This window comes from Cygnus atratus, chromosome 13 (assembly GCF_013377495.2).
Source record: "Cygnus atratus isolate AKBS03 ecotype Queensland, Australia chromosome 13, CAtr_DNAZoo_HiC_assembly, whole genome shotgun sequence".
Taxonomy (NCBI): Eukaryota; Metazoa; Chordata; class Aves; order Anseriformes; family Anatidae; genus Cygnus; species Cygnus atratus.
In genome coordinates this window covers 11,132,887-11,143,704 of record NC_066374.1, presented here as the reverse complement: position 1 = coordinate 11,143,704, position 10,818 = coordinate 11,132,887, and the positions used below count along the sequence as shown (strand labels likewise).

The following is a 10,818-nucleotide window of genomic DNA, read 5'->3' as shown; positions in this document are numbered from 1 at the left end:
ATAGGGCTTTTATTTTTTTTTTATGTAAAAAAAGAATAAAAATGTGACATTTCATCTGCTCAGGTTCTGACAGTCACCAGCTGCTGGCACCATTGCCTGCGCCTCTAGCATTAGAGGGGAGAAAAGTGTCAGACAATTAAGAGAAAAGCAATGCATGAGGCTAAGACAAATGTTACAGGATCTCTGCAGGGACAGAAGCTCAGAACAAAGCAGCCTGGATCCTTCCCCATTAAAAGAGGCTAAAATCCTGGCTCAGCGCTATCCCTGTGATAGAAGAGACCTCCTGCTGCCAGTGAGCCACCCCAGACAAGGATATTAGGCCAGTTCATTATGAAACCATTCAAGCTCCACACCCAGTGCCCCCGAAGAGCTGCCTTTGGCCAAGCCTCAGCTCGCAAGCTCTCCAGTCCGGACAGCCCTTTAGAAATCCTGGGCAGCCACTTTCTTGTTACTGTTTCTGCCCCAGGGCAGCATCCCCACTGGAAGCTTCCAGAGCATATTAGGTACCAAAACAAGGGAAGGCAGCTGAGAGTGCTGCAGTCCCATTCCAACCACCAGGTTGGAGCCAGGAGGAGGTAGACACTGGCAACATTACTGGGACACTGGGTCTGGGATCAGCTGACAACTAACAGGCAGGTTCCCCATACTAAGAAGCATAAAGCAGGAAATCCATGTTCTAATCCTTTTATGATAAAGTTTAAAAAAAATGTATTGAATACCTTTGGAACATTTGTTCTCAATTATCTGAGGGCCAAGCCAAACATTAGGCCAGGTTAAAAAGAAACCAGAGCCCTTCAAATAACTGATTCAATTGTCCCCATGCCAAACCCTTTGGATGGACCATGGCTAGGCCAGCCCTCCAGCCACCAATACATTCTGCGACTGTCAGGTAACAGCTCCAACCTTGGAAGAGAAGGAAGGAAGAGGCAGGACAAGAGCGGGGGGAAAATGTTATTCATCCCTCTCATGGTGAAAACAAATACACCTAAGAGCAAGGAGCTGCAGTTTCCCTGAAGATGCCACTTCTGTTGGCATCAAGGTGTCCAGATTCACAAAGCAATCCAGTGCAGGGGCAGTCAGGTACCCCCTCCTCTGGCTACCCTTAAAACAGGATGAGGAGGGGTACATGAGCAGGGCATATCCTGGGCAAACACACCTCCTCACTCATATACACAGCAGAAAAGCAACTTGGAACTTGCTGGCCCCTCTGCCATGCAGCCAGTCCTGTTTTTTCAAGGCCTCAGAATCCTCCCTCTCTAACGATGAGGTCGCCTGCTTTGGACAGATCCAGTCGCTTACTCTGAGCTCTCTTCTACCTCCTTCTGTTTCTTCTTTTTCTTCTTCTTGGTGCTGGTTTCACTGGTCTGTGAAGAGGTTAGAGAGATCAGGAAGAAATCAGAGGCATCACCCGCTGCTCATTTCAGGAGGAGCACCTAGCACTGCGTGAAGGCTAACAAGCCACTTACAGAAACATCTTCACCTCCCCTTGCCACACACGGAGCCCCAAGCGTCCAAACACTCCGTCCCAGCTGCAGGCACAGCGCAGGCTCCCTCACCACCACACAAGCACAGGAGCACTCTTACCGAACGCCACACACCACCCTCCCACAGGGCAGTCCCCACAGGACTGAGGAAGGAACGTGCACCCACCAGCTGCCCTGGGCACAGATGGCTGCTCATCCCATGCTCTGCTCCGTCCATTCCCACCTCCCACCTCGCTCACAACCAGTCCAGTTTATGAATGTGCCTGTACTGAGGCACCTTTCTCCCCCTGTGAGGAGCCTGGTACTTTGAGGACGTGCACAGCAGGATGCCAACACATTCACCCTGGAGGTATGAGGGACAGACAGCAGCCCTTCCCTCCCCATGCTTGGACCGTACCAAGGCAGTACCCAGTTACATACCACTTCTACTTGTTCTCCCCCGCTTTCAGCTGCTTCTTTGGCTTTCTTTTCTTTCTTCTTCTTTTTCTTTTTCTTTTCGCTCAGCTCCTCTGGTGGTGGAGTGGCTGGGGATGGTGGGGTCACGGCCTCCTCACTTTCACTCTCTGACTCCCGCTTCCTCTGTTAGGAGAGCACAATGTCAGACGGGCCATCTCCCAAAAGGGCTCAAGTGACGGAAAAGCTGTTTGCAAGCCCATCACGACTGTTTTGCCTGATTCAAATTTCTCAGTTAGCAATGCTTTGAAAAGGAGGGTGAGCTACAGACTGCCAGAGATAAACGTATATGGGCTGAGGCCATAAACAGGTCACTCTACTACTAATTCACAGACCACAAAACCAGAATAAAGCGGGCATTAAGCTCCCAGAATATGAAACACTTGCCCCTGTATTACAACCAAACAAAGCAGCACACAATTCAGCACTCGATACCAACTGCCTAAAGGAACAGGCACACATCAGAAGTCTTCAACAGAGCCCAACCAACCTTACAACCAGACAGCACCAGCGATACTCACTTTTGGAGCCCTCTCCACCTCTGATACAGCTTGGGGGACCGCAGCTGCCTCTTTCTTGGACGCCTCCCTGAGAGAGAAGAGACACCAGGCTGAGGAGGACAGTCACTGTGTGGCACTGCTCTGCACAACTACAAAGCCCCTTCCCCCTTGCAAGGCATCAGGTGGAGGAGCTCAGTGTGGGGAAGACCTGCAGCCTGCACCAGTGCCAGCTGGACAGGACAATGGCAAAGCCTCCCCTCTTTCATTTAGCAGACTGACTCCCTCTAAAGCCACAGGCACAGGCTACAGAGGGATAACCGTCTGCTCAGGGCCTTCCACTCCAGCCCTGCCCACCACCAGCACGTTCCCTGTAACTGAGGAACACTGCTGCACACCAAGGGCCCAGACAGCAAATACACCTTGGCCAGGTCTGACACACCTGACAGCACAAACAGCACCCAGTGCTCGCTGCACACAGCCTGGTCTGCGTCCGTCATTCTGAAATTGAAATCGTACCCACCTGTAATCCACATACTCCTTCTTCCAGGAATCTGGTGTGCTCTCGTTGGGCTTTCCGTGCTTGTCCAGCAGACCCTTCTGGATCATCATCTTCTTTTGACTGGCCTGAAAGCAAAGCGCAAAAAGTCAGACTGCAGCTCCACAGAGGAGAAACCTTCCCTTGGGCTTCAGCCACCCATCCTAAGAGGAGATAACCCATGAACAAGCCAAGCCAAGAACTGCATCGTCACTGACTTAATGCTTCTCTAAGGATTTTCTGACAACTCAGAGAAAACATCCGCTGCACAGCAGCCTACAAGTCACAGACAGGGAGTAGTCAGAAGCCATTTCATCAGGAAATAAGGGCTAATTTGTGGGGGAACTAACAGCAAAAGCAGATGACTGCATGTAATTGGGCTTATATCCTTGACATCCTTTTTTCCCCACAGCTTAATGACCCGCAACATTTCAGGTGAACCACTCCAACTGCAGAGCACCTTGCCCAGCCCCTCCAGAGCCATCAGCATGGGGTGATAGATGAAGGTCATCTTTGCACAGAGCGCTAATGCCATCCACTTCACATCATGTGGCTCTTTAACAGAGGAGGGTTCAAGCATAGACCTGAGGTGCCTGCAGCCCCACAACCCAGCAGCTGGGCTTCCACCAACACCCCCCGCTGCTCACCTTGGGACCAAGGCCCCATTTGCGGGGATATGTGTCTCTCTCCATGATCACCCTCTTGATCTTTGCCACCACGCCATGGTCGCAGGTAGAAATGACTGCAGTGGTCATCAAGGCGATAGCTGCAGAAGCAAGCAGGGAGCTCGTGAACACTTCAAAACAACAAAACCCTGACAGCACAGATGCAGGAACCTGTTGGGTTCAGCCTGCTCTTCCTCTGGCAGCACAAAGAGGCAAATACCCCAACAATGCCATGTCACCCCAAAACCTTACTGGACACAAGTTCTGGACTAAAGCTTCAGAAAGTTGCCCTGCAAGATGAAAGAGCATCTGTGTCATGGATTTACTACACCAGGAGCACGAGACCCTCCAGTTTACTCCAGAAACTCAGTTATGAATCAGTGAACAGCGTAAGGCAACCATTTCCTGCAGCACCAGCGGCACCACTGGATGGCGAAGAACTCTCTGTAAACAGCTGCTTGGGCACTTCCACGCAACTCAAGGAACTGTGGTGTGTTTAAGGTGCAACTGAACTGCACCATTATGGGAAGGAGCACTGACTGAGCCTTACTCAGTTCTCAAAATCTTGCAGAGGCACACTAGGGGCGACTAATCCTACCAAAAAATATTAAGTCACTATTGCCAGTCCACTGAAACGACCGTGGTGCAGACAGTACAAACGAGGTGGAATGGCTTGGCTGTGTTACACCTCCAAAGTCCCTCAGTCCCATGGGACTGGACAGAGTGTGAGGCCACACAGCACCAGACAGACCGTCCCTACAGTGCGTCACCACCTGCCATCTACAGAGCTTTGATAAAGACGCCAGTTAGAACAAAGCACTGTTTCAAGTCACTTCACAGAAGCTGACAGTTGCTCAAGGCCTTCCATACTGATCCTCGGTAACTGTGATGTGCCAGGTGGCAGTGTGCAATCAGACGTCATCCCTCGTCTTAGTGGGGACAGAGTCCCCCCCAAAGAGGGGCTCTGACCCTGCCAGCACTGCTTCACTCCTGCAGGCAGCCAGCCACACACCGCAGCAGCCCCCAGTAGGACACTGGGAGACTGGAGGGTCTCTGGAGGCTGCACAGCACCCAAACCCTAGAACAGGAGTCGGGGTGTTGCAGGAGGGCAGCGCCACTGCACTCAGAGAATGGATAAACTTCATCATCACCTCACACACAGCACACCTGAGCATCACACAGCTGAAACATGGCTAACTGAGGAACTCTTGACACCTCACCAAGGACTGGCTCTGAGGAACGTATGCAGCTCATATCCGAGGCAGCAAGAGCTAACAGGAATAACAGAAGACTTCTGATAGCAACACAAGCAACAGACTACCCTGCATACAACTTGGCTCTGATGCAGCTGGTGCTTCCTAACATCCTGCTCAATGGCAGCCACCTTGCAGCCTAGCTTATTAGGATGTATTAACCCACAATTTCCATCAGGAAGTGCTATTTAAACCTTCTGTGCTTGGGGATTCATCTGTTACACGTTCACTGAAATAGATGGGCACAAGAAGAACAAGGAGCTTCATACCTAGGCAGATTGCTTCTCCTTTTGTGGTGATGACAACAATCTCCTGATTAAGTTCAATACCGTCTTCATACCTCAGGACACCAGGTAGCATGATCTTGGCTCCATAACAAATAGCATTAACCTAAAAAGGTGGGGAACAAGAGGGCTTATAAGCTACTGGAGAATAAAAACAATACAAGAAGTGCCTCTAATGCTTTGGCCTCCTGTTGCCATTACTGTTAGCAACAGCATCCCCACGTATCTGTTTCTCATTGTCTACTATATAAAACCCGGGTGCTTTTGAAAAAGCGATCAAAAGAAAGCACCCGTCACAGCCAACAACACATGAGGCAGATCTCTTAAAACCATCAGCATCCTCCTAAAGTGAGGAGGGCAGCATGTCTGACACTCGGTTCTGGGCTCTTGCATCTTACTGCTGTGACCTTGCAGCAGCCCATACAAGGTCCTACACAGCTCTCAAGCAGGGCACTGCTGTACTCCATGAGGATCCTTCTCCCCATTTATTATATTAGCTATACAAGATGGGACGACACTTCACAGTCGCTACGTCAACTGGCTCTAACCCAGGAACTCACCGCACTGTCTTTCATGACTAGCCGCTTGTGGGAAGTCAGCAGTTTCTCCAGGGGCAGGATAACCCTTCGCAGGTAGCTGTCATCCTTGTTGTTGTCATACTGCCACTGCGCATCCAGGACATCATGCATAGTCACCATGTTGTCCTGAAAAGACACAACCCCTCTGAAGTCTCCTACCAGCCACCAACTCAGAACACATAAAAGAAAACGAAGTCTAATAGCAAACAGTGTGCTGAAAGGGAGCAAAACCAGACGCCCGATTCACAAACATCAACAAACGTCACCTGGAAGAGGCAAGAACAAATGCTTTCCATTGACAGCTTGAGATCAGCCTAATCTCTGCTACTGCAAGCTTCAACCTTCCTAATGTCACGCTGCACTTGGATCTAATGGATACGCTCTGCCTACCTGGCCACACTTCAGAAGTGCTTTGGCCACACTTCAGAAGTGCTTCAAGCTTAAATACCTCAAACTTTGAGACAAAGAACATCAGTGAGCAGAAGCCTAAACTAAGCAGCTCACCACTCTGTGACATGCAGTAAGTTATCGAAGCACCTGTAAGCATCCATCACCTGGAATTCAGAAATGAATGCTAGCGATCACTCTTATAATCCTGCTTTGCAAGGAGAGAAGTTAGTCCTGGAGTTTGAGCCGGCGATGGGAACCAGCAATGACCAGGCAGAAAACACCGGGGAATTGTTCAAGACCATACAAGACTGCACTTCCCAAGCTCCCTTCCATCAGGCACGCTCCCTGCGTCCTGCCCTGACACCAAGCGGTTGTAAGCTGCTAAGCAGGTACCTCGGGCCTGAGCTCCTGGCACGTGCGCGATTTGTAGGCTGAGAAACACAGGTGGCATAAAACAAACTTCCAGTCACCGTGGTGCATTTCCCAGTCACTCGCTGTTCCAAAGCTTAATTACCAGAACAGGGACAAGGCCCTGAACTGAACTCAACACTTTGGTTACAGACTGTCTACGGCCAAGAGCTTCCATGTTTTCAGGGCTATTCACAAAACTTCTCCCAGTCAACACGCATCTGCACCTTCTTCCAGTATTATAGAAGTAAGACCGTTCCACAGAACTCTTGCCGTTCTGACAATTCCTAATTTGCTGGTTATAATTAGAGTCACAATTACCTTCTCTCCCATGATCCCAGATCGCACTCTCCGGAGCTCTTGCATCTGGCCCCCAACACCGAGCAGCAAACCAAGGTGGACGCAAAGCGTTCGGATGTACGTGCCTGCTTCACAGCTCACCCAGAAGATACCTGAAACACAAGCCAGGACAGAACGTTATTTAAATAGGTATCTAGAAACGAGTCGCATCTAGAAGCTCCGTGTTCAACCCCTCACAGAGCCATCAGCATGGGGTGATAGATGAAGGTCATCTTTGCACCGAGTGCTAATGCCATCTAGTTGACATCATTTGGCTCGTCAGTGAAGGATGCAAAACTACAACAAACAGGTGGGATTTGCTTCTCTGCACACACAAGCAATGCGGGAAGCAGTTACTGCTTGATGGTGGGAAGGATTTATAACTTAAGTTCATCTAGAACAAACAGGAAGCAGCCCATTTCAACAGAAGTTTTATCAGCTGTGAGTTGAATCAAAAGAAGGCAGAAAACCCCCATTTTACCTAATCTTCTCTCAGGATCATACTCCACCAGCTTGCTCTCATAGATGGTTCTGACTCTCAGTTGTCGCTTGACAGCAGCGATGAGGGGAGGTCGCTGGAACAGCGCGCCCGTCAGAGTTTCTATTGCCTGGAAGCAGAAGCAGGAGCAACAGCTTAGCCAGGGCCATGAGCAGAGCTAACGTATGAGCACCGCGGTGTCTCCAGCAACTAAGGCCACTTCCATGAGCAAGAATGCAGAAGATTCGTCACCATTTGGTTATGTTGTATTTAAGAAAGCTGATATGAACCACTGATGTGGTCAAAATGCTACCCCAACTGCCAGTGAGGTACAGTTGGCTTTTTCCATCAGGTGGCAGTGTGCAATCAGACGTCATCCCTCGTCTTAGTGGGGACAGAGCCCCCCCCAAAGAGGGGCTCTGACCCTGCCAGCACTGCTTCACTCCTGCAGGCAGCCAGCCACACACCGCAGCAGCCCCCAGTAGGACACTGGGAGACTGGAGGGTCTCTGGAGGCTGCACAGCACCCAAACCCTAGAACAGGAGTCGGGGTGTTGCAGGAGGGCAGCGCCACTGCACTCAGAGAATGGATAAACTTCATCATCACCTCACACACAGCACACCTGACGTCCATTCCTACCCTCTCAAATCCCACAGAAGCTGAACCCTTTGAGTGTCAAGTGCCAGCATGGCTAACAGTGTGCTGAGACTTACCCTGGCAAGCTGAGCCTCACTTTCAATTGCATTGTGCAGCCGAACAATTCCCACATACTCTTTGCCTGAAAGAACGACAAGAGCAGTCAGGAGCGGCCACTTGCATTTAATGTTGATCTCAAGGCGCACACTGCTACACAGCCACACATCTGGAGAGTCCAGGTATTTTCGCAAACGTCTCCTAAAAAGTGCACGCAACCCATTATCCAGCTGGTTGTCCTTGCAGTGAAAATAATCTGAGCTACATGTCTGTTGTTTCACCAAGCATTAGTTCACCGGAGTTGTAGGTTTGTGCCTTAAATTCAGTTAATACATGAAACCGGTCTTTCAGAAGGGTTTTCATAGACAGCACATGTCCCAGACAGAGAAACAATCAAAAAACCACCTGAGACAACACGGGTGCACCCTCACTGGCTTGGAGCAAGATGGATAAGCAATCCTTGAGTTCAAGGCACTGAAAGCCTAGGGCAGCCCTGTCAAAAGCAGGGCAGGAAGTCTCCATCTTGTCTCCAGAAGAGCTCTGCACCTTCCAAGTCACTTCAAGTGAAAATGGTCCCACGTCAATAAACATACCTGCACTCTGCTGAGATTTGACCAGCCGCGTTGCCCTCTCAATGCACACAATCAGGCACCCAGTCACCTTAGGGTCCAGTGTGCCGCTGTGCCCGGTCTTCTCTACTCGAAGGATGCGCCGGATCCACGCGACCACCTCGTGCGAAGATGGGTTGGAAGGCTTGTCAAGGTTAATAAAGCCTGACCTACGGCACAAGTTGACAGAGTTGACAGAGCTAAGTATTGGGACAAATGTAGCAGCAGCGTGAAAACCTTGATGAGGCTTGCCATTGTAGGAGAAAAGAAAAGCATTTCTAAATAAACAGCCAAGTAAGAGCTGAGCTCACAGCTGCTCCCACCGAGCACGCATCAAGCTGCTCTGCACAGTGGTCCTCTGAAAGGCAGGTCATACTCTGCACAAGCAAGTAATTCTCTTCTTTCTATAGCGTTATCAGTACTCGGCCCTTAATACAAACCGACCACTGCAAACAAGCTCCAAGCAGTCTCAAAGCCTGGCAGGCAGAAGGTTTTTTTTCCATAGGACCACTCAAAACTCCTCAGGTGTTTGCACATCCACCTGCAGAGCAGCCACAATCCCAGAACAAAGAAAACTTCGCAGAAGATGACCAGCAGGCCCTAGGTAGACGTTCATTGGTTAGCAGCAACATACAGCATCAAGCAGAAAGGTAAAAGACAAACGTAGAACAGACCACGCTTTCAAGACATTAACTGCAAAAGAAAATTAAATCATTCTAGAGCTTATTCCACTCACCTTACATACTCAGAGATCTCCCTCTTAAGGGGGTTAGCACCAGAAGGAAGGGGTGTGTAGTGTGCTGTCATCACATTTAACTTGTCAAAGTTCTACAGAACCAAACGAAAATTTATTGTAAGTAAAACGAAATTCAAGTGAGCTTGAGAAGAGTATGTGTTTGCTCTAACGCATCTCCCCAATTACTCCGTATCCGGTTCACATTTAAATTAAAAAACCTCCTCCAAACCGAAAACGACCTGCAGCTGAAACTGCAGAAATGCTTTCCTGAGAGAGAGAATCGGAAGTTCCACGTAGAAGAGATGGGAAAGGAGCCGAACGCCAACCTTTGCACTGCGGAATAAGCGCAGCGTGCCCCACAGGCTCTATACACGTAGCTTGGGGGTATACCTGGAGCACGGGCCCATCAGACCGAAAGGCAGCTAACGAGGTTTCGCGAGCGCTCGCAGGAGGCGATAAACCGACAGAGCGGGCCCCCAGGGAACGCCACCAGCCGAACTCTGCAGCGTGATTTCTGCACGCACGTGGCTCGCCTCTGCTGTGAGCACCGCACGTGCCCCTCCGCAGCACGGCGACCGCGAGGAGAGAGCCGCGCACGTCAAGAGCACGGGGGAAACGAGCCCGGAGCCGCCTCGGGTCCTTCCGTAAGCCCCTACCTTCAGCAGCAGCGGCCACTGCGACGTGTCCAGCTGGGCCACGCGGGACTCGGGCTTGATGAGGAACTCCTCGGTGTGCTGGATGTCCTGCGGGCACAGCGCGTCCCGCCGCTCAGCGGGGAGGCCCCGCACACACGTGGCCGCCCCGGGCGGCTCCCGGGGGCGGCCGCGGCCCCGTCCCCGAGCCCGGCCGGTGTCGGGAGGGGGGGGGGAACCGAGCCGCTCCCGGCGCCGCCGCCCCCAGCCCAGCCCCATCCCCCCGGGGCGGCCCCGCACTCACCGCCACGTCCTCGTCGAGCAGCGCCCGCTTCTCCTTCTTGCGCCGCTTCTTCGCGCTGCCACCTGCGGGACGGACGCGCTCAGGCGCCGCCAGCAGGCCCCGGAGGGCGCCGCGCGGCCCGGGCCCGACCCCGAACCCGCCCCCCCCCCCCCCCCCGCGGCCCCGCGGCCTCCCCCCGGGCCCCGCTAACCCTCCGTACCCCCCCCCCCCCCCGCAGCCCCCCTCCGGCCCGCACCGTCCCCGTCCGCCATGGCCGCGCCGCGTGCTGCCGCCGCCGCGCGGGGAGCCGAAAGGCCGCGCCTGCCCGACAGCCCCCGCGGCTGCGCGCCACGGAGGCCACGCCCCCTCCCGTGACCACGCCCCGCCCCGTAGCCCCGCCCCCCATGACCACGCCCCGCCCATATGACCACGCCCTCGTCCCCCGTAGCCCCGCCCCCTCCACAACCACGCCCCCTCCCGCGTAGCCACGCCCCCTCCC

The 10,818-nt window shown here is 52.4% G+C and overlaps 1 protein-coding gene and 5 non-coding genes across 6 annotated transcripts; all 6 read right to left on the bottom strand.

Moving 5' to 3' along the window:
- Position 1: 1 nt before the first annotated feature.
- Positions 2–10,697, bottom strand: DKC1 (dyskerin pseudouridine synthase 1). The gene is made up of 15 exons (XM_035541548.2): positions 10,576–10,697; positions 10,341–10,402; positions 10,061–10,147; positions 9,405–9,496; positions 8,654–8,838; positions 8,081–8,145; positions 7,371–7,497; positions 6,872–7,002; positions 5,735–5,878; positions 5,160–5,280; positions 3,620–3,738; positions 2,958–3,061; positions 2,459–2,525; positions 1,905–2,063; positions 2–1,364 (listed from the first exon to the last, which is right to left on the bottom strand). The coding sequence occupies exons 1-15, from the start codon at positions 10,589–10,591 to the stop codon at positions 1,296–1,298; spliced, it is 1,548 nt and encodes a 515-aa protein (XP_035397441.1). The 5' UTR covers positions 10,592–10,697; the 3' UTR covers positions 2–1,295.
- On the bottom strand, positions 3,451–3,526 carry LOC118245646 (small nucleolar RNA SNORD83). The gene has a single exon (XR_004777919.1). It is a non-coding gene; the product is annotated as a small nucleolar RNA SNORD83 (small nucleolar RNA).
- Positions 4,545–4,793, bottom strand: LOC118245643 (small nucleolar RNA SNORD17). Its single transcript, XR_004777916.1, has one exon. It is a non-coding gene; the product is annotated as a small nucleolar RNA SNORD17 (small nucleolar RNA).
- Positions 6,565–6,699, bottom strand: LOC118245641 (small nucleolar RNA SNORA36 family). The gene has a single exon (XR_004777914.1). It is a non-coding gene; the product is annotated as a small nucleolar RNA SNORA36 family (small nucleolar RNA).
- Positions 7,090–7,165, bottom strand: LOC118245645 (small nucleolar RNA SNORD83). Its single transcript, XR_004777918.1, has one exon. It is a non-coding gene; the product is annotated as a small nucleolar RNA SNORD83 (small nucleolar RNA).
- Positions 7,730–7,978, bottom strand: LOC118245642 (small nucleolar RNA SNORD17). Its single transcript, XR_004777915.1, has one exon. It is a non-coding gene; the product is annotated as a small nucleolar RNA SNORD17 (small nucleolar RNA).
- Positions 10,698–10,818: the final 121 nt, after the last annotated feature.

Coding starts and splice junctions, on each gene's coding strand:
- DKC1 (XM_035541548.2), bottom strand. Junction 7,003..7,370: donor TGATCCTGAGAGAAGATTAG/GTAAAATGGGGG, acceptor CTTGTGTTTCAG/GTATCTTCTGGGTGAGCTGT. Junction 1,365..1,904: donor GGGGAGAACAAGTAGAAGTG/GTATGTAACTGG, acceptor ACCTCTTCACAG/ACCAGTGAAACCAGCACCAA.